General features: G+C 31.1%; 1 protein-coding gene across 1 annotated transcript in view; it reads right to left on the minus strand.

Annotated features, from left to right (window-relative positions):
• The window catches only part of LOC118191866 (activating signal cointegrator 1 complex subunit 2), a 90,785-nt gene that overhangs the window by 33,577 nt on the left and 32,421 nt on the right, over positions 1–24,787 (minus strand). Inside the window, exons 7-11 of the mRNA XM_035362720.2 lie at positions 24,157–24,380; positions 14,500–14,580; positions 9,498–9,605; positions 1,746–1,832; positions 1,569–1,643 (exon numbers count right to left, since the gene is read on the minus strand). Coding sequence (XP_035218611.2) covers positions 1,569–1,643; positions 1,746–1,832; positions 9,498–9,605; positions 14,500–14,580; positions 24,157–24,380 — 575 coding nt within the window. The remainder of the gene's footprint in view (positions 1–1,568; positions 1,644–1,745; positions 1,833–9,497; positions 9,606–14,499; positions 14,581–24,156; positions 24,381–24,787) is intronic.

Genomic DNA, 24,787 nt, shown 5'->3' on the forward strand with positions numbered 1-24,787 from the left:
GCATTACATTAAAATACAAAAACTTAAGAAGGGTGTAAAAGCCCCTTTTATTTCAAACTCAATAAAATAAACAAAAGGCACTCCTGGTACTTACAAAGTCTGGCAGCACTTATGGCGAGAAACTCAAAGTAGAAATCCAATACAGAACTAAATTTAAATAACTAATAGTCAAGAGCTACACAGAGTAATTTAATCGCACAGCTGACTCAGAATTCACCCACATGAATTTAACTATCAGCATAAACCAATGCCAAAGACAAGAACTCTTATCTGAAACTGCAACACTAGTAATGTTGTCTTCAAATGGCAGAACATGCTCTGTAACAATCTCATATCCTCCCTTAAAAGACATGTAAGCTAATTTGCATTCTAGCATGAAAACCAAAAAGACAGAAGTAACAGTATAAAGATTCCAAACATAAAAACAAAGTAAGCGATAAACTGTCTAAACAACTACAGTCAAAAGTCGTTAATTTGGACACCCATAATCCAGACCTCAAAGCTACAAACTTTTTGCGCATAGGCGTTTACGCGTGTGCATAAGGCCTTTACGGCTGCGAATATGCATTTATGCATGCGCGTTTAATGTATAACGGATGGTATAAGCTAAGCTAAAATGATCTAATTCAGTTAATGTTGCAGATTGTGTTGTTCCTTAATCTTCGAATTGGATCCGGCTTATTATTTTTTGCAGACTGCTAGAGCAATTTTATAAAAAGTAAGCTTGAACTTTCGATTATGTCAAATAGAATTTCCGATATATATTTACTAATATGTAAAGGATCTACAAAGCGAAAGTATGTTTCGAAGTCCCTTAAACAAAAAGTGGAATTGCTGCAAAAAAAATGGATAAAGGCATATCCTTTGTTTCTCTAACCATTCCGAAATCTGTTTATCAATTTCACACTGCTCTGCGGCAGCGGGAGGGGGGGGGACGCTGCGGCACGCAATGAATTGGAACTTGATCTGTCAGCACTATCCTTATCTCCTTATCTTCAGGGCAGATGTTTTTATTTTATTTGTCTTATAATTCCTTACTAAATGTAGTATTTCATCTCGATGTACTTCTTCTTTAATATGATTTAAATGAAGTTCCTCGTCATTATAATTCGCTTCCGATAGTGAAGAAAGTGACACACAGGTTATTGAAAACGAAAAAATTTCGATTGACAAATTAGTCAGTAATCTCGACACAGCAATTATAGGACTTGAACAGCAGAACTTTGTAACTAAACAATAAATTATGTCTGTTTAATAGAATTAAAGAGAAAGTATTGTCACATAAAACGAAGCAACTTAAACAACTTACATTGAAAGAAATGTTTAATAAAGTAAACAAATAAATATTAAGCTTTTTCTTTTTGTAAATTTTGATACCCTTTAGATCATAATTGTTCTTTATTTCATAAATTACGGTTTCATATTTTTAATTTTATAATTTCTGCATGCCATCTTACCAGATTTAAACTGATGATCTATAATCCGAATCGACTTTTGACTGTATTAAAATGCAATTTTTTTACATAAAAGATAATTTCTAAACTTTTTTTTTTTTTTTTTAAGGATACAAATTTAACCCCACTTCATTTAGTAATTCCAAGTCGTTTTCAAAGGGATATAACAAGTTGTAATCATGCAGGAAACTGTAATACAAAAAGTTGAAAACAATCAAATTAACATAAAAAAGATAAAACTGAATTCTGAATATTAAATATACTAATTCATAAAAATTATTTAAAACTCACACTTTTTCTGCAGCTACTTCAGTAAAAATACCTATGAAATTTTCAACATATGAAACCACTGAAATTTTCGTACTGTCTTCACTATATCTATAAATGAATACAAATTTACAATTAAAATGTAAATAATTTTGTTTATTTGTAATATAAATCATTTGAATTAAATTTAAGTACAAATTTCTGCTTTCAAATACAAATTTATATACAACTTTTATGTGAAAAAAAATGTACATTTAAAGCATATGAAACTTTTATGCAACTTATTACACACATACTAAAGAAATTAATTAATAATGTACATTTATGTGATAGAAAAAACAAAACACTTTAGATTAGAAAATTTCAGAAGCAGTATGTGTGGCAATTCAACAACAAGACCATATTTATTTTAACAAAAAATTGATATATTAAATTGATACGAGGGTAAGTTGAAAAATAAGTTTCCCCTGTCGACTGTGGTCAGAGTTGTGTATAAAAGTCAAAAAATAGAATGAGACATTAAAGATATGACATACCTTTATTTTTCCACATAGGTACCAAGTACATTAAGACATTTGTCATATCGCTTGATAAGCTTCAAAAAGCCCTCCAGGAAAAAATCACGGCTTTGTATATGGAAGAAGCATTGAACGGCTTGTTTCACTTCAGTATTGCTTCCAAAGCGCCTTTCCCTGAGATTTTTCTTCAAAGCCACAAACAGATGGAAGTCGCTTGGTGCGAGATCAGGACTGTATGGCGGATGGTGTAGGCGCTCCCAACCAAGAGTTGCAATATGGTTTTGCGTTGCCATCGCCGAATGTGGTCTGGCATTGTCATCCAACAGCAGAACGCCAGATGTGAGAAGGCCAGGCCGCTTTTTCCGAATCGCCTCTTTCAATTTCAACAGGGTGTCATAGTAGCACGTAGCATTGATGGTTCCAACCTCCAAAAAGTCCAGCAACAAAACTCCTTGGGCGTCCCAGAAAACTGTGAGGAGCACTTTACCTGCAGAGGGAGTTGTCTTGAACTTTTTTCGGATAGGTGATGACGGATGTTTCCACTCCATAGATGCGGCCTTCGATTCTGGCATGAAATGGTGGACCCACGTTTCATCCCCCGTTACAATCCGAAACAGAAAGTCATTGCCATCTTCATGGTAACGCACGAGATGTTCCAGGCTGATCCCCATGCGTTGTTCCTTGTGTGTCGAGGTCAATTGTCAGGGCACCCATCGTGCTGACACTTTTCTGTATCGAAGAATGTCGTGGATGATGTTTTGAGCTCGCTCATGTGAGATTCCAAGTTCTTCCGCTACTTCATTGATGGTGATACGCCGGTTCACTCTAATCATGTCATCCACCTTCCTGACATTTGCATCTGTAATGGCTGTTCGCGTCCATCCAGCTCTCGGTATGTCCTCCACTTGCTGATGTCCATCACTGAATGTGCAACACCATCTCCGCACCATTTGCTTCGACATCACACCTGGCCCATAGACTTCCACGAGGCGGTTATGAATTTCTGTTCCTGATACTCCACATGCCCATTCATAGCGGATAACCGCTCTCACTTCCTCCAAGCAACTTCCATCTGTTTCCGGCTTTGAAGAAAAATCTCGGGGGAAGGCGCTTTGGAAGCAATACTGAAGTGAAACAAGCCGTTCAACGCTTCTTCCATATGCAAAGCCCTGATTTTTTCCTGGAGGGCTTTTTGAAGCTTATCAAGCGATATGACAAATGTCTCAATGTACTTGGTACCTATGTGGAAAAATAAAGGTATGTAATATCTTTAATGTCTCATTCTATTTTTTGACTTTCATACACAACTCTGACCACAGTCGACAGGGCAAACTTATTTTTCAACTTAGCTACATATATATTACTTGGCATATGGACAATAATACAAGCAGTGACACAATCAAATAATGAAAAGAAAAACTTAAATAAACTTTATTTTTGATATGACCATAAGATCAGATATCATTGGATTTCTTCAGAGTTGGGAGAAGGAACTTTCCTTTAAGAAACAGCTTTAATTTTGGGAACAGAAACTACAATTACCAGGAAAATTCTAGAAAATAAGGGCAATGACTGAATACACAGACTTGCTTTCAAGCCAGCAACTATGTATATGAACAAACTGGTGTGAAGGTGCATGCAGCAATCTTCTCCCTAATGTATTCTGAACTGTGGTTTCCAACCAATCAAGGAAAAACATAGCATTAAAAATTGCCTCTTTAATTTTATGTGTTAAAACTAATTTGCTTAGCCAAATGATTAATTATTTTTCAAACTGAAATACATGTAAGCTATTCAAAGAATCAAGCTCCAATGGTATGAAATAAAATAAAGAAAAAACTGCATTTATACTTCTAGACTATTTTTCAACATAATTGTCAACATATGTCATTATCTGATAACTTACAAAAAATGAATATTGTTTTCATTTCTGTATATAATTATTGATTATGTTTTATGGATAAATATATGTGCAACTTTCCCGCTGAATTTTGTGTCAATCAAAGCAGTATTTGTTGATTTTTTTGCATTTTTCATCTTTTTGTTTAACTTTTAGAAGTGAGTGTATCTACAGCTGTGCATGAACGTGCACTTTTGTGGATCAAAACAAAAACTAAAGTCAACATGTCTTGCCCCTAATTCTGAATTGCCTTTCTTAAGCTTTTTTAAGTTTTGCAATGTATATCTCTCTAATAATAACTGTAACAAATGTGACAGGGGTATTGTCCTGCTGGAAGATTCCATTTCCAGTTGGGAAGACAGACACTATGGGTGCAAATGATCTGAAAGGTACAACTGATTTGCGATTACGTTCAGATAATCTGCAGCTTTCATGGTCTGTTCTAGCAGAACTAATGGTCCCACAGCTGCCCATGAGAATGTCTCACAAAGCCTGATTCCACCACCACCAGCCTGTGTATGTATGACCTGCTGTACAGGTGAGAGCAAATGACAGAAATGGAAATGAGAAAGGCTTGCACTAAAGATTTTTCTGATGGTGATAAAAACGTTGAGGAAATGCAATTGCCCACTGAAAAAGCACATGAAAATGAAAACACGCTATGCTGAATGTGAAAAATATTCGTATTTTTTACACATGACAACATTTTGTTCAATGTGCTGCTAACATATGTTTTGGAAATTTTTGTCTGTGCTATATATAGTACTAATAAAGAAAATAAAGAATAGATACAAAGTAAAGGTATACTATAAAAAAAGGAAAAGAATTAATAATAATAAATAATATATAAAGGTTTTTTTCCTACACTAATCTGTAATACGATTTTCTCTCCCTTTAAGAAATTTTTTTTTCATAAAAGCATTTGGAGAAATTAAAAATTGTAATGTGCATATTTTTAATGTTTGCTAATAAAATTTATTATTGGCATAGATGTAACACTTTTTCTGAAGATTTACAATTTTTTATTCAAAAAACATCAACTGGGTCCACAGTGCACATGCTCCCAGGTTGATAAGTTTTTATTCACATAAAACTATAGAATCAAGTAAGGACCTTTTTAAGTTAAACAAAAGTATGGACAAAAGTTTACTGCAATTTGCAATAAGCCAGGAGAAAATTAAATTATTCTTATACTCAGGAATTAAACAAAAATAGATGTAAACTCATCAATATTTTTTTTACTAATTTTTATTCTTTTTATATTTTCATGGATAAAAGTAATTTCATATTTATAAATATGTAATTCAAGGGAAGGATTAGATCCAGGATATTTATGATAAGCAATTTATCGCATAAAATTATTTGCATTTAGTGAAACTGGAAATGAATGGCCAACAAATTTAATAACTGCACATAATGACAATTGTATTTAAGCCTTAATTTTTAAAAAAAACATTATACAGTCAAAAGTCGTTAATCCGGACTCGTCGGGACTTCGGCGATTCCAGATTATCGATTTTTCCGGATTATAGATCATCAGTTTAAATCTGGTAAAATGGCATGCAGAAATTATAAAATTAAAAATATGATATTGTAATTTATGAAATAAAGAACAATTATGATCTAAAGGGTATCAAAATTTACAAAAAGAAAAAGCTTAATATTTACTTGTTTACTTTATTAAACATTTCTTTCAATGTAAGTTGCTTCGTTTCATGTGATAATACTTTCTCTTTAATTCTATTAAACAGACATAATTTCTTGTTTAGTTACAAAGTTCCGCTGTTCAAGTCCTATAATTGCTGTGTTGAGAATACCTACTAATTTGTCAATTGAAATGTTTTCGTTTTCAATAACCTCTGGGTCACTTTCTTCACTATCGGAAGCGAATTATAATGACGAGCAACTTGATTTAAATCATATCAAAGACGGAGTACATCGAGATGAAATACTACACTTAGTAAGGAATTATAAGCCAAATAAAATAAAAACATCTGCCTTGAAGATAAGGATAGTGCTGATTGATTAGATCAACTTCCAATCCGCAGCATGAAATGATAAACAGATTTTGGATTTTGAAACACACTTTCGCTTTGTAGATACAAATTACATATTAGTAAATATATATCGGAAATTCTATTTGACATAATCGAAAGTTCAAGCTTACTTTTATGAAATTGCTCTAACAGTCTGAAAAAAATAATAAGCCGGATACAATTCGAAGATTAAGGAACAATGCAATCTGCAACATTAACTGAATTAGATAATATTAGCTTAGTTTATACCGTCCGTTACACATTAAACGCGCATGCGCACAAACATATTTGCAGCCGTAAAGGTCTTATGTGCACTCGTAAATGCCTGTACGCACGCGTGAACGCGACGCATGCGCAGAAAGTTTGTAGCTTTGAGGTCCGGATTATGGGTGCCCGAATTAACGACTTTTGACTGTATTTACATTTCATTTCTTGTAGCAGATGTGACAATGTTAATCAAAAATATTTTAATTCCTCATTCAATTTTTACACATTTTTGGAGGTGACAGACACACATTTCAGAAAGAAGAGGCTAATAAAAATTACATTTGCTCTAAACAGTCATTTTACTTTAATGATAAGTCTTCATGCAATTAGCAAAGCTGTAGAGAAGCATTTGTAGCATAAAACTTATTCTTTCATAACAGTGAATTTGATTGCATGGCATATCCTGTAACTCAACTAATCTCCAATTGGCCTAACTTAAAGTGTTGCACATATGCTTTATCAATTCAAGATTTAACTGGCCATAGACATCCAATAAACATGTAATTTTTCTACGAAACTCCTGGGCCAACTCAGCTTTGTAGACTATGCACTTGCACTGTCACCTTTAAAATATGATGTTTTACAGCATTCCCAAAAGCCTTAATATGCTATAAGGATCTCATTCCAAATGACATTGTACAGTTATACTTCTTTCACTGAAAATGAGCAGCCACACACAGCAGGGATTGTAAATTTACCAACTTTTTCAACTACCGGTAATATGATAAAACTACCAATTAAAACTGGATTACCAATATTTTTTCTTTCCAAAAGACACAGAAAATATACAAGTAAATAATAGAAAAAACATATGTTTTATTCAAAGCATAGTAAGCATTTTAAAAAAAGAATGTAATCTACTTTCTGAACATAAAATATAAAATGATGTAAAATAATTCAAACAAATCTGCGATATGTTTATATACTCACATGTCTTTATCACTGCAATAATAAAAAAAGACTTCAATGCATGCATTATTAAATATTTCTTTTACTTGCCAGTTTTTTCTAAAAATTATACTTGGAAATACATTATTTGTTTAAACATTGTTCTCCTAATTAAGATCTAATGTTTATACAAAATATTCCAGCCAGAGAGAAAATTCTCTTAAGATTCTCTCATTCATTTGCTAGTCAGTAGAAAATATATTATTTAAGTATACATTCCTCGTCTCCCTCCCCTGCTGAAAATACCTCAATCCTTTTTTGATAACATGATTAAAATTTACATCTTTGATCAAAGCTTTTATAAGATACTGCTAGCTTTTATAAGATACTGTGATTATGTTCTTTATCATAATTGAACTTTCCTTATTTAGCAATACATGTCAAAGACATTAGGTTTATATAATCTTTGGAATAAGCATCACACTTTATTTTTGGCAGTTCAGTAGTATTTACTTTGTTCATAAACATTTGATTAATTCCCTCATTTTCATTGCAATTATGGTTTTATTGAAAATTCCATAATCTCCATCATTACAATCTTTGAGCTCAGAAATAAAAAGAGGCATTGCACAACATCATTTCACTGCTTTTTTGGGGACAGATGTAATCCTTACTACTAATTTTATACTCTGCTTTTCACATAGTTTGAAACTAAAACTAAACAAGATACAATCAACAACTTTTTTAGATATATGTATAGCTTATTATTATTCTAATTACATGCTCCACCATTAGGCACTCCATGATAGGGAAGAGATGCCTCACTGAGGACTTTTTTATGGGAAACTGCCTCGTATCCACATTGCACATGGGAAAAACCATGAAAGCTCCCATGCAGCGAGCCCATTTACTGAGACTTGAACCCCAGACCAATTACCTGTGTTCAGAACCTTTTGCTGCTCGGCCACTGGTGGGCCTGCATGTATAGTTCGCCAGTAAAGACTGTGTGGTAAATGTTGTTTGGTAAATAAACATATTCAACTATCATTGCCTGCAAATGGACTCCTAGTCAATTTCTTTTTAATCAATAACTGCAGAAACATTTTTAAAATTTATACCTGACAATATAAGCCTTTTTTGAGTCTTGTCACTTCCATCACAATCAACTATGATTGGAAATCTTTCAAACAAATGTGTCTATAGAAATGGCACATATAAAAATCACTTAGTTAAAATTTTTGGAAAAACTGTGGTAATTCCTAAGTTCTCATGTTTAATTTGGATATCCCTGATTTAAATGACTAAGAACTGCAAATTATAATTTATCTGGACTACAATCCCTAACATATAAAGTATAAATTTCATCACTTTTAAATCCAATAATACCACACATCTGTTTGATTCTGCAATTTTCCACCATTTTTACATCAAACACTTTGAATGAAAATTGTCATTCACAAATATACATATTTTCCATTTTTAGATTTCATTTAGAGATACTTCAAGCTATTTTGAGAAAAGGAAAGAAAAAAAAAAAAAAAAAAAAAAAAAAAACATGTTTGTAACCAAAATTTTGGACATCACTAATGGTCTAATAAAAATGGAATATTACTCATACTTTTATGAACAAACAATTATGAAAATGTAAGATTTTATATACTAGTTCAAAATGCCAAGATTTTACAATTTTAATTTTTTCTGATACATTTCTCTGTCTGACAAAAGTATTTTTAAAATGAAGTTCTGTTCAATTTTGATATTAATATATATAATGATTTTGACTAAAAACTTTATTAACAGTGTTATTAAATTTTGATTTGATAATTTACTAAGACCATGTTAGCAACTTCTAGATGCTCTAATAAGAAACTATACCTATGAAGCCTCATGGAATTATTACAATGAACATATCTGTAACAGGTTTCAGGATGTTTAATATGAAAATATTCAAATTAATTTTAAATAACATTCAAGTTCTTAGAAATTGAAAATCTTTAAAAATCAAAGATTTTGCGAATTTCAAAGCTAAAAAATTTCTGAGAATACTCTTTTACTTTCAATTACTTTTATAAACAACTTCACAACACTAATCACTTTGAGTCTTTCATTTAAAATGTATAAAAATTCAGTATTAAAGTTTTATTATAATGACAAAACATTTACTTACCTTGCATTTAAAATGGGCTCGATGCAACAGGAATTCACAATATTTCTGAATACTTTAACTAAAAAAGTCTTTGAAAGTACAATCTTATTTTTAACACCTTCAATTACACTGGAAAAATATAAAATTACTTATTTTTAAATATATATCATATACCTGAAAATGATTTTCACAGAAAACTTATGACATGAAACACTTATCTTGTACTAGACATATACATACATATAATAAGGTAATTATTAGTAATAAACTGCTTTATACTTTTGCTAAAGCTGCAAAGTAATAAAATAGTAATATATTTTCTAGTAGATTATTGAATACATTACCTCCTTTGAAAATAAAATAGCAAGAATGTTATTGAAATGAATTTACTCATTAGCATATTTAAAATTGAATTAATAAAGCAAAATTGGAACAAACTCAGTAATTATCCTCATTGACAACAATCAAACTACGTAATTATTGTCATCATACATATAATATATATATATGTGTGTGTGTGTGTATGTAAGATATAACAAAATACGATGGCTGCTTTAAGAAATAATTGGTGACCACAAAATTAACTCTTCTAGATTTGGTGCTCATCCCCTAAATTCATCTTTCTTCCAAATTCGAGATCTTTCGAGATTTCCATGTTACATAACAACCTAAAATTAACCAATTATAGCTTCGAGTACTTTCTGCATCTACTTAGTATAAATACTGCTTTGCGAAACAATTATATCATTCCTTTCCCTAGTTTCTGCCTTCCAACATCTGCAAACTGCTATGCCCACTTGCTTAAAATGACATTGTACCCCTTTACCTGTGTATATAAAAACTATTGAAATTGCTTATGTTCTAGAAGTATTTTATCAGCTAAGAAATGTTTTAGTATGAGTGAAAATACAAATTGGAATTCTTCAAATTCATTTGCGTCAGTGTCATCTTTCTGTCTTTCCATTCGACTATCGAAAGCTGTTAAAATTTCCATTGCCGTCTACACACTTAAAATACTGCATATATATATACATGTATACATATTTGATTTCAATGCAATTTTTATTTATGGTCTATAAGCATTTATTTTAGGATGAATAGCTTGTTTGCTATAGAGTACAGTTTAATCATTTTGACTATTTTTTGTATTTTTACTTAATAAATTAATTTGTTTAACATGACTTTCATTACATTTTTTAAAATAAAATATAAAAATTTTTGCTAGTGATTTTACAATTTTGGATTGTAACAGATTTTACTTTGTATGAATAAGGTGCCTCTGCAGGGGTTGGAGTGATAAGGACACAAACTGTTTTTGTATGTAATTGAAGTTTTTAAATTTAGTAAAATTGTGTCATTATCAGTTCAGAAACAAGCCAATTCATTTACTTCTCTCAATACCCCAACCCTCTGAAGAAAATGTACTGGTAGACATAAATTCTTCTTTCATTGTATTTAATTTTTTAATTTTTGCACTTGTTTATTAAATTTCAAAACTGGACTCAATTTCTTATTTTTTCATTTTGTCTTATTGCTTTTAATAATTTATTCAATTATTATCAACTCTTTATTCCAAATAATAAAAATAATAAATCACTAAGAAAGGGGGGCCTAGAAAATAGAAATGGAAGCTGAGATACAAAAAATGGTGTCACATGAGTGAGCTGAATGCATGATCTGAAAGCAGCTGAAAAGATGAAATTTTTGTAATACAATGAAAATACTTTTTTAATGAAATAAATGCTTTTAAAGTAAATTGTAAACTTAATTTAGTTAAATATTTATCAAAATATACATACACAGTTAGATGCAAAGACAAAACTCAAATTTTTAGTTATTTTCTGTGTGAAATCAAAACATTGGTATCTCTAAAAGGTTTCCCATCAGTGGCGTAAATAAGGATATGCAAGGAATGCCGTCGCATAGGGGCACGAAGGCTTAGGGGGCCCTTAAATGTTCTGCTGAACTACATTTACATGTTTAAACTCCTAATATTTTTCTAATACTCTCCCAAACTCTTTTGCTTGACATATCTGAACTTATTGATGATACATAAGACATCGAAGAATTTATATGCTCTGTTGTCTGACTTTCTGTGTCTTTGCCTTAGCCTGCTTATAGGCCAGAAGGTTGGAACCTGTAGAATATTGTGAAAAACATTTCACAGTTTCCTCTGTTTTCTGTAGGTTTCTTTGCTTTGGGAATATTTGGGAATCGAGAATTCAGCAGCCTACATTATGATTTCAGTTACTGTACCCACTATGTCTTCACTATATGTACTACTCACTGCTTTCTGACAAATCACAGCTAAGGATGGGAAGGTGACCAGTCTGCTCCATCATAAATAAAATGAGGAACCAGATCCAAAGTAGGTATATTACTTATACAGAAGAGGAAAACTGGAAAATGATCACTACTGAAAACATGTCGCCAACTACAAATGAAAAGTAAGGTATTAAGTAGTGAAGTTACAATGGATAGCTATAGCTAATGCATGAAATTCCTTGGTTGGTAAGTGAAAGAAAGTTTGCTTTCTACTATTCAGACACAAAGACAACCATTTTTTCAATTTGCTTCCCATGTGAATTTATTTGTTGGCTTTCCCACATGGCATTATGGCCATTTAAATCTGCAAGAAGAATCAATGGGACAGGAAGCTAATCTACTAAGTTCTTCAAAACTGATTATCATGAACTTCATTTGGTTGCAAGTACAAGCAACAAACTGTGATCAAAATCCTTACATTGGCTTCTATTTCTACTGCTTGGAGACTAGTATGAAAGGAAAGATGGTGAATAGGTAGGTAGTCATTGGATGTAAGTAAGAGTACACCATTACAGCCCTTTTCTGAAGCACAAAACATACAGAATGGTGGATATCAATAAAGTGCTTAAGCCTTTAGTGGTTGTGAGATTAAGCAATTCTTTCTTCCCAAATACATGCCATATCCTTCAGTCATAAATCTGGAATGTGAGCTGAGCTTGATGATGACTATCAAAGGGTTAATGTCCACACTGGTCGAAACTATGATAGTTCAATGACATGAAACTGGCCATCAGGAATGTTTACTCTTTTGCCACTACCCCTTTGTTTTTCATGGAAAACGGTGTTAAGGGATGGACATATCTTCTTCAGTCTCCATTTCATCTAATTCTTAAATTTCTCTTCATTCTGTCAGATGAGCTGAAAATTTCATTTCAGATTTCAAGTTTAGATTTGCCTTTATCTTCCAGGTTTGTATTAAGTGCTTTTTTACATCTTTCTGCTGCTATTTCTATTTCTTTTGAAATTAAAGGCATTTCCCCCTCCCCCCTTTTGTTTTTCAACATGATGACTACTAAAGGAAACTTACTAAGATTTGTTTTGAGATTTAAGGTAGTTTTGGCACTTAAAACACTAAATGAGATGACATAGATTTAACCAATTTTATGGCTGCAGAATAATACTTTCAGAATGGCTGAGTGTCAGAAAGTAGTCTGCGAGCTTCTGCATATGTGATCTTTTTGGTAACTTTATGGTGTTGAACCTCCTTTCCTTTCTGCCAAATGAGACAGAAGTGGGCATAGCTAGGATGATTTCCTTTGGAATTCACATATAGTAGAGCAGCAATGCAATTGTCCCTTTTGTGGCCAGCAACAAAACATTTTGCACAGGTGGGTCTGTCATAACAAGCTATCTTTGTATACCCAAACTGTTGGTATTGAAAGCAATGCACCAGGTTTGGCCCATATGGCCAGACTGGACAACACAAATAACCAGCCTTTACATTCTTTGGAAAATCACGGGTCTTAAAAGTTAACATAATATGCTTATAAATAAAGCAGCAGCTGGTCATCCTTTCTGAACTCTATCCTCATAGCACCACATACATTTTGATTTGGAAGCTTTGTTACAATTATCTCTTCAGGCAATGATGTAAGGTCTGAGTCAGTGATGACTCCTTGTGAAAACTTTAAAGATTAATGAGCTGAAACTGTAATTTAAACTTGTCCCACAGATGTTATCTTCAGCAGATTCACAGATTGCAGAGTGCTAGCTGTTTCACTTTATTAGTGTTAGCTGTTGCAGTGCTAGCTGTTCTCTTTGCATGTCCCTTGTTTGATGTTCTTAGTTCACCTGCCACAGATACAATGTATTTATTTATTAGGAAGGGTGAAATTTTTCTTAGCTTGTCCTCTGAAGTATTTATCACTAAAAAATATGTCATTACATAAATCACTGGCATCTGCTTCAGTGCAATGCATTTTAGTAACATCACAAACTTCAGAATTTTCATATTCCATAGTTTAAAGAATAGATTTGGATCTGACTGCTCTCCCACCATGGAGCTTAACAAGGGAACACAGAATCCTGTGTTAGAGCTAGCCAGACCTATAAGCAATATGAAGCTCTACAGTCAACTTCATCTAAAGCAGGTACTCCTGAAAGCTTATCCCCAAGCCACAGACAAATGGACAAGTGACCAGGTGATAGAAAGGAGACTAGAACAATGGGGCTCCAGAATCACGACACTCGTCTTACCAAGATGATGATCCCCTGAAAGCCTAAAGTACCTCAGGATTGCCACACTCGTATTCACAAAGAGTGAGTCTCTGAGGGCACATAACCTACTTCAGAGTGGAAGAAAGAAGATGTGGAAAATGGAAAGAACAAGCACTGATTATTCAATTAAATTTATTAAAATGAAAGTAAAATTACATATTGCAGTAATTTTTACTTTCAAAATCAACTAGGATATTGAAACAGTTTATCAGATTTAAAACATGATCAAATGCAACAAAATTTAATAGATCTTAAATAAGATACATATTATTTTTAAATTATTATATTTCCACAGAGATAGTAATAAATAATGCAATAAATTTTCTCCCTCCTTTACGTATGTAAAAATACTATAAAACTCTATATGAATACATTACATTCACATATTCATGAAATATTAATGGTACTACAATTTAATTCCTTCTAAAAATTTAAATCAAATTAATTAATTATTAAAAAAGGAAAAAGAACTTCAGCATACTCTCTATTTTCTTCTATTTTACTACGCTTCTTAAGTTCCTTTTCTATAGCAGGAAAAACTTGCTCATAAAATGGAACTATCCTACAACAAAAATGTCAAATTTATATGAAGCATGTGAAAATAAAAATTAAATTTTAAAATGAAACAGTATATGATGCAAATATATTCCAATTTTACACACACCCAAAAAAATACAGTAATGCATTATGGCAAATGATGAATGCAAAGCAAACAGGTTAAGACAAAGTAATTTTTATTTAAACTCATAAATGGCATGAAAGATACAATGTAAGGTTTATTTTTCTAATCAATTCAGTTCTTTTTAGCTCCCCTTATTTTTAAACTTTTCAAATTATATATTTTAACACAAAGTTTAATGTATTTAATTCTATATCACACAGACTTGTGAATTAGTTATTTTCCTCCATTTATGCAAACAATCACAGTTAGAGACCAGAATCTTTTATGCCTATAAAATAATATTAATATAAATAAGCTACTATACATTATGTTCCTATTTATTTGGTTGCAGAGATAAATCATAACAGTTTACACATTTTTACAAACTTCAATGTATATCATTGTTTTATGCACAAAATGAGCAATGATTGACAAATTTAGGAATTATTTTATCAACATATATATTTATGATGACTTATTTTCTTCAAATATATTTGTTTAAGAAAAAATACAGTAAAAGTAAAAAAAAAAAAAAAAAAAAAAAATCACAAAAACAATTACACTATTAAATACAGTTTTGGGTGCATTAAATATTTGTTACATCTGCAGTCAATTCAAATAACACAATCTGAATTTTCTGTAATCCAGTTTTATTGTGATATTGTTAAGTAGTATTTATTTATTTATTTATTTATTTATTAGAATTTCAGATAATGTTTTTAATAATCAATGCAAAGCAGTATCTTAGTTAAAAAAATCTAATTGATTTTGTAATATATATATTTGCTAACACATAAAATGAATTTAGTATATATATATATATTTCAAAAATTACTTATTCAATCTCAACTATATATGCACTAGATTTTACAGGTCCTAATTCCTAATCTTTGCTCAAATTTTTAAATGAGTTTATTAAAATTTCTCTCTCTTTCTGTACATGACTTCATAGACAAAAGTTGTGCATTGAACTAGTTTAACTAAATGATTAGCTACACTCATGAATACTTCTGATGTTAACTTACCCACATGTCCTATTCTAAGGAAATTAGGCATTATGAAAAAACCTACAAATACAGTACAAAGTCTGTATTCCGGACTCGTCGGGACTTTGGTGTTTCCGGATTAGGGGTTTTTTCAGATTATAGATCATCAATTTAAATCTGGTAAGATGGCATGCAGAAATTATACAATTAAAAATATGAAACTGGAATTTATGAAATAAAGAGCAATTATGATCTAAAGGGTATCAAAATTTACAAAAAAAAAAAAACAAAGCTTAATATTTATTTGTTTACTTTAGTAAACATTTCTTTCAATGTACGTTGTTTAAGTTGCTTTGTTTTTTATGATAATACTTTCTCTTTAATTCTATAAACAGACATAATTTCTTGTTCAGTTACAAAGTTCCATTGTTCAAGTCCTGTAATCGCTGTGTCGAGAATACCGACTAACTTGTCAATCAAAATTTTTCATTTTCAATAACGTTCTCGTTTACTTTCTTCACTATCGGAAGTGCGCATGGGTAAACGCGTATGTGCTCAGTGATGATTACAAGATGTAAAGAAACATCATTTATTCTACATTGCTCATCCACTATTCTCTATTACAGTTATGATTAAAGATAATAATAGATACAGTTACATATATAACATCTCCCTTTTTTATCAATAATAATAATAATAGTAAAATTAAACATACTCTTTTAAATAATAAGGTTTCTTAACAGTCCTACCAGATCGAGTAACATAGTTAGGTCCATTTGAAAAATTTGATGATACTATACCTCTTTCACTATTTGGTGACACAACACTTCTGTTAGGTTTTGAAGGACTTATAGGCACATCTAAATATGCAGTGCTCCTACTATTTTCATGTATCTCGGATTCATCTATAACTTCATTCTCATAGTTGTTTTGTATTGCAAACTCTTTCTGATTATTTCCTTTAAGAAGGTCTCTTCTGTTCCTTTCTACAATTCTTCCATCTGTTCTTATAATCTTATATGAACGTGGTCTTTCTGCTTCTTCTATAATTTCCATTCTTTCATTTAGTTTTTTCCCTTTCTCTTTTATGTAAATATGATCTCCTGTTTTCAGTGGTTTTAACGGTCTTGCATTCCTATCATAATAACTTTTTTGTAAGGTTTGTCTCTTCAGTAAATGTTGTTTATGGTCTTCATATCGTTTAGCTTGGACAAAATTTGCTTCTGATAATTCTTCTCTGAAGTTAAAATATGCTTTTGCCAGTTCTGGAACCATACATTTTTCATCTGGCCATCCAGTTTTAATTAATTTTCTTAAAACTTCATTCTTCTTCTTTTTCTGTTTCCAGTTGAAAAACTTCCATTTTACCATTAGACATTGGTATACATTCTACAACTAATCCAACATGAGCTTCTATGTCTCCTTCAAAGAAATCAGATCCTTTATCAGTGAATGATCTTGATAATGCATTCGTTATAAAAAGTTCTTTTCCTGGTTTATATTTTATCTCAAACTGGTATGGCTGTAATCTTATATACGCATTCTTTGTAATCTTATAGGGCATTTATTTAATGGCTTTTTGAAAATTAATTTCAGTGGTTTATGGTCACTTTCCACAGTAATATATTTTCCAAATATATACTGGTGAAATTTCTCACACGCAAATACAATAGCTAAAGTTTCTTTTTCAATTTGAGCATAATTCTTCTGTGTATCTGCTAATGCCTTAGATGCATATGCCACTGGTAAATTATTCTGCAGTAAGACTGCTCCTAGTCCTTCTTGAGATGCATCTACAGATAAAACTACTGGCATCTTTATATCATAATACTGTAAAACTGGTTTATTTACTAAGACATCTTTTAGTCTTCTAAATGCTTTTTCATGTGTTGCATTCCAGTTCCAGATAACTTGTTTTTTCAACAAATCTCTTAAACATGATGTCAATTCTGATACATTAGGTATAAGTCTAGAAACATATGTAATCATTCCTACAAAAGTTTATAATTCTTTCACATTTTTTGGTGGTTTTATATCTAGAATAGCCTTAATTTTGTCTTCATCTGGTATTAAACCATCTTTAGAAAATATATGTCCCATTTATTTCACTTCATTCAGCCCAAACTTAAATTTAAATAAATTAAATTTAACATTCTTTTCTCTGGCTCTGTCCAGCAACTTCTTTAATCTTAAATCATGTTCTTTTTTATCTTTACCCCCAAACTAATAAGTCATCTATATATATTTGAACTCCTTCTATATCACTAAAAATTTCAGAAAAACTTCTGTGGAAAACTTCTGGTGATGAACTCAGTCCATATGGCAACCTCAAAAAACAATATCTGCCAAACGGAGTGTTAAACGTAGTAAATTCACAACTTGAATCTGACAGTTTAATTTGCCAAAATGCTTTGTTTGCATCTAAAATACTAAACACCTTTGCATTTGTCACTTGAGATGAAATTTCTTCAAAGGTTGGTATGTGATAATGTTCTCTCAGTATGTTTTGGTTAAGGTGCTGAGGATCTAAACACACTCTTAAATTACCATCCTTTTTCCTTATTACCACTAATGAATTCATGAATTCTGTTGGTTGGGTAAATTTCTTTATAATACCATCTTTTTCCATTCTTGCTAATTCCTTTTTTAATGGATTTAATAAGCTAAGTGGAATTTTCCTACAGGGTTTTATTTTACCGACAGCTCCTGGTTTTAATTTAATATGATATGTATATCCAGTTAAATTCCCAGGTCCTTTAAACAAATCTTGATATCCTTTTAAAGATTCTGGTAACTTTTCATTGGAATCAGGATTTACTGTACAAATCCTTTGAATTAGGTTTAATTTTTGCAATGTAGGTAAACCTAAAATAGCTGGAACAATTTTATCACATGTTACGACTTGAAATTCTACTTCATCCTTGTCCCCTTTCGATGTTTCACATAATAATTTACATTTTCCGACTACATCAATTGTAGTACCATTGTAATTACTTAAAGTGACTTTTGATTTAGTCAAACATCTATCTCTTAAATTTAATTGTTTAAATTTAGGCAATGGTAACACATTACACTGAGCTCCAGTATCCAACTTAGCAAATAAATATTTAGATATGTTTACTTTTAGTTTTCCAAACCCTTCTGTTTTATTTTTAGAAAATGGATTTGTACCTTCTACTGACCCTAAAATATATTCATTACCATTATTATGTAACTCATGCTCTAAATTATTCTGTACAACATTAACATTTTTATAAGTGCACATTTTAGAAAAGTGGTTTTTCTTTTTACAGTACAAGCAAATCTTATTATAAGCAGGACAGTTGTATAACTTATGAAAAGTTCCACATTTTCTACATGGTTTTGGATTATTGTACTTATTTCCTTGATAGTTTGAAGAAGATTTAGTACTCTGTTGCTTTTGTTTTATATGATAGTTTTTCTTACAAGGCTGACTTTTTTCCTCTGAAGGTCAAAATTTATTACGTTTGATAGCTTCTATTTTATTTTCATCAGTTAAAGTTTTCAGCTGAAGTTCTGCTAATTCAGAAGCTTTACACATTTTAATACATTTCTCCAATGTTAACTGATCTTCCCTTAATAATCTATCTTTGAGATTTTTATTTAGAATTCCACTTACTATTCTATCCCTTATTAAACTATCTTTTAATTCTGCAAATCCAAGTTGCTACTTAATTTCTTTAAATCGGTTAAGAAATCATCAAACGATTCACCTACATGTTGTGTTCGACAGAAAAATATATGTCTATCAACACTTTCATTTGCTTTCGGTATGCAAAAATTTTTGAAAGCTTCAATTACTTTGTCAACATCCTTCTTATCTTCTTCACTTAAATTAAAAGTATTAAACTTTTCAAGTGCTCCTTCACCAATAATATGCAATAAAATAACTACTTTAATTTCAGGTGATTTAGTAATACCACCAGATGCTAACATATAAATTTGGAATTTTTGTTTCCATTTCTTGAAGTTTAGATTACTTGGTGGCTTTAATCCATCCATACTCAATATAGAACTTTAAATAGTTTATATATACCTATTTTTAGCCCCTTCCAATAAAAATAAACAATGCACTTACCAGTGATATAAGTTTCGATTTCACAGTAAACAACTTTCCATCATGTTTTTGTTTAGAATATCTTTAATGAGGCTACATGGTTCTTCAAAAAAGATTTTCTTGCTGGGCCATCTGTTGTATTTTATATATGTTGGGTATGTGCTCAGTGATGATTACAAGATGTAAACAAACATCGTTTATTCTTAACTAAACATTCCAACAGATTTCTAAAGGGTAATGTACGCATTTCTGCACTTGTAAATGGACAATCTAATTTTGTAAGAATAGTGCCTTTAGCTATAGGAAGTAAAGTTATCGGTATCTGGAAATGTTTAAATTTTTCAAAAATTTCTTCGATATATTTTTGCTGATGTATAAAAACCCCATTCTCGTTCTCTAAGAATTCAATTCCAAGTAACGTTTTAGTTTTGCCTAATACTTTAAGATCAAAAACCTTACTCAACTGTAAAATTACTTATCAATACTATATTGATCTTATACTAAAAATCACAATATCATCTATATATAACAAGAGAATTACATTTGAACCCTTATAAACACAATTACACCATTGTATTTTCTTAAAATGTAGATTTTCTAAAGTACTTTCAAATTCACAAAACCATTCACGGCCGCTTTGATGTAGACCGTAAATAGCCTTGTGTAATAAACACACTTTATTTTCCTCTTCAATAAATCCCTCTGGTTGGGTGATATATATTTTTTCATTTAGGTTTGCATATAAATATGTGTTCTTTACCTCTAACTGACAATTAGTCTAAACATATAAGCATACCAGTATAGTGAAAAATATTCTTATAATTGAAATATTTACTACAGGACTATAAACGTCATCAAAATCTTCACCTCTTTTCTGCCTGAATTCCTGCGCTACTAAATGTGCTTTGTATCTAACCACTTGATTCTTTTCATTTCTTTTTAGTGTATAGACCCATTTGTTTCCTAGCATAGTTTTATTTCCTGGCTTTTTGACTAATTCCCAAACCTTTCTTTTCTTCATTGTGTAAATTTCTTCTTTCATTGCCTTATCCCATTCTTAAATCAAATTGCTCGTCATTATAAATATCACGAATACGCATCAAATAGTTTTCTGGTTGCAAATAGTTTTCTGGTTGCTTTACGCATGCACGCATTAAAAGAAATGTTTAATAAAGTAAACAAATAAATATTAAGCATTTTTTATTTGTAAATTTTGATACCCTTTAGATCATAATTGCTATTTATTTCATAAATTACGGTTTCATATTTTTAATTTTATAATTTCTGCATGCCATCTTACCAGATTTAAATTGATAATCTATAATCTGGAAAAACCCCTAATCTGGAATCACCGAAGTCTCAACAAGTCCAGATTAAAGACTTTGTACTGTATTATAATTCTTTATTTTATTTTATTATCCAAAGGGGCTTTGTCCCTGAAGGACAATTGTTTTCGTTTTGTGATTTTGTGTTGGTTCACTATAAATGTCCGTTTCACTTTTCAAACTGTTGCCACCAAATGTTAGAGTCCTGATTATATTTGAAGAAATTAAATAATGAAAAATCTATTGAAAAATACTATTGTTTTCATTTTTTGATTTTGCATTGGTTCACTATAAATATCCGTTTCACTTTCCAAACTGTTACCACCAAATGTTAGAGTTCTGATTATATTTGAAGAAATTAAATAATGGAAAATCTGAATAAATGTATGTATATTTCTCACATTGTGATAAAACAACGGTACATAGAATTTGAATGATCGAATTTTGAATGACTTAATTCTGCCACGAATAATAATACAGTCAAAAGTCGTTTATCCGTACGTCCATAATCTAGAATGATCTATAATCCGGACCTCAAAGCTACAAACTTTCTGCGCATGCATAAACGCATAATGCGTTTACACATGTGCATAATACCTTTATGCATGCGCATATGTGTTTACGCGTGCACGTTTAATGTATAACAAACGGTATAAGCTAAGCTAAAATTATCTAATTATCTATTTCAGTTAATGTTGCTGATTGTGTTGTTCCTTAATATTCGAATTGGATCCAGCTTATTATTATTTGCAGACTGTTAGAGCAATTTTATAAAAGTAAGCTTGAAGTTTCGATTATGTCAAAAGGAATTTCTGATTCTGGAGCTGCCAAAGGATCTAGAAAGTGAAAGCATGTTTCGATGTCCATCAAACAAAAAGCGGAATTGCTGCAAAAAATGGATAAAGGCATATCCTTTTTTTCTAACCATTCCGAAATATGTTTATCAATTTCACGCTGCTCTGCAGGGGTGGGGGGAAACATCGTGGCGCGCAATTAACTGGAAGTTGATCTGTCAGCACTATCCTTATCTCCAGGGCAGATGTTTTTATTCTATTTGGCTTATAATTCTTTACTAAATATAGTATTTCATCTTGATGTACTCCATCTTTAATATGATTTAAATAAAATTCCCCATCATTATAAATATCACGAATACACATCAAATAGTTTTCTGTTTGCTATTTTCTAATTTCGACTATGCGTAATGTATGCTTTACCCATGTGCACATTAAAAGAAATGTTTAATAAAGTAAACAAATAAATATTAAGCTTTTTTTCTTTTTTCTTTTTCTTTTTTTTTTTTTTTTTGTAAATTTTGATACTTTTAGATCATAAATGCTCTTTATTTCATAAATTCCAGTTTCATATTTTTAATTGTATAATTTCTGCATGCCATCTTACCAGATTTAAATTGATGATCTATAATCCGGAAAAACCGATAAACCGGAATCACCGAAGTCCCGACGAGTCCAGATTAAAGACTTTTGACTGTACTCGGCATGTGGAAGTCCAAATTTGAAATTTGTTTTATTATCGATTTCATATTTTGTAAAATTTTAATGAATTTTTGATTAACAAACTCAAGGATTTCAAAGTGAGCAATGGCAACGCTGTACAGAAAAAACATTTTTATCTCTAGCGCGCGAGTCTCTGTATCAGAAATTCTAAAGATATGCTAACTATTTTGTGATATTGCTGTTGAACTGAATTTGCTCCAAACTGGTTTATGTGCAAACATGATACAGTCAAAAGTCGTTAATTCGGACACCCACAATCCGGACCTCAAAGCTACAAATTTTCTTCACATGCGTCTCTTTGACGCATGCACGTAAGACCTTTACGGCTGCAAATATGCGTGTGCGCGTGCACAAAATACGTTTACGAATGCGCGTTTAATGTATAACGGACGGTATAAGCTAAGCTAAAATTATCTAATTCGGTTAATGTTGCAGATTGCGTTGTTCCTTAATCTTCGAATTGGATTCGGCTAATTATTTTTTGCAGACTGTTAGAGCAATTTTATAAAAGTAAGCTTGAACTTTTGATTATGTCAAATAGAATTTCCGATATATATTTACTAATATGTAAAGGATCTTCATCGTATGTTTCAAAGTCCATTATACAAAAAGTGGAATTGCTGCAAAAAATGGATAAAGGCATATCCTTTGTTTATCTAAACTTTAACGTTTGTTTATCTAAACTTTGTTTATCTTTAACGCTGCGGTGTGCAATGAATTGGAAGTTGATCTGTCAGCACTATCCTTATCTTCAGGGCAGATGTTTTTATTTTATCTGGCTTATAATTCCTTACTAAATGTAGTATTTCATCTCGATGTACTCGTCTTTGATATGATTTAAATCAAATTCCTCGTCATCATAATTCGCTTTCGGTATCGAAGAAAGTGACAGAGGTTATTGAAAACGAAACAATTTCGATTTACAAATTAGTCGGTATTCTCGACACAGCAATTATAGGACTTGAGCAGCGGAACTTTGTAACTGAACAAGAAATTATGTCTGTTTATAGAATTAAAAAGAATGTATTATCACATAAAAAACGAAGCAACTTAAACAACTTACATTGAATAATAAAGTAAACAAATAAATATTAAGCTTTTTTATTTATTTATTATTATTATTATTATTTTTATTTATTTATTTATTTATTTATTTTTTTTTGTAAATTTGGATACCTTTAGATTATAATTGTTCTTTATTTCATAAATTACGGTTTCATATTTTTAATTTTAAAATTTCTGCATGCCATCTTACCAGATTTAAACTGATGATCTATAATCTGGAAAAATCGATAATCCGGAATCGTCGAAGTCCTGACGAGTCCAGATTAACGACTTTTCACTGTATTTAATAAATAAATGTAACACACAGAAATGTTTTAAAAGCACCCTTTTGGACGTAATTTAAAATCTGAAACCCTTCAGATTTTTTTAAAAATTTTTTATCCTCCTCCTCCCCACAGTGAACATGATCATAAAAGAAGAAACAAGTTAGAAATTTAAAAATTTTAAAGACAAGAATTGTTCACATTACTCTCAAGTCATATTAGTTGGCACTTGTAACTGCTTACCTGTTAACAGCTCCATGTTGATAAAATATTTGACAAGCAGGGGAGTAAATTTCCAGGAATGTATAAATTGTTGCACTAGTATCACATACATAATTTATTATGTCACAGAACGATGTCAACGACAATTCTTTAATACCTGACTGAGAATTATCTTCTGATGCATAGTATCCACCATGCTTTTCAGGAATATTCATGAACAACTTCTCTTCAGCACTGTTAAAAGCCTGCAAATATATTCCATAATAGGAATTTTCTTTAAGTATAATCTACTAAAGCATTCATAACATGTAAAAAATATCTACAGGATCAGAGGAGAAAAAAGAATTAAAGCAAAAATATTTAGAATATAAATTCAAATACAGTCAAAAGTCGTTAATTCGGACACCCATAATCCGGAATGATCTATAATCCAGACCTCAAAGCTACAAACTTTCTGCACATGCATCGTTGTTCACGCATGTGAACAGGCGTTTACGAGTGCACGTAAGACCTTTACGGCTGCAAATATGTGTGTGCGCATGCACGTTTAATGTGTAATGGACGGTATAAGCTAAGCTAAAATTATCTAATTCAGTTAATGTTGCAGATTGCGTTGTTCCTTAATCTTCGAATTGGATCCGGCTTATTATTT

Source organism: Stegodyphus dumicola, chromosome 6 (genome assembly GCF_044657685.1).
Source record: "Stegodyphus dumicola isolate Sdum_Otavi_A_Nest chromosome 6, ASM4465768v1".
NCBI lineage: Eukaryota > Metazoa > Arthropoda > Arachnida > Araneae > Eresidae > Stegodyphus > Stegodyphus dumicola.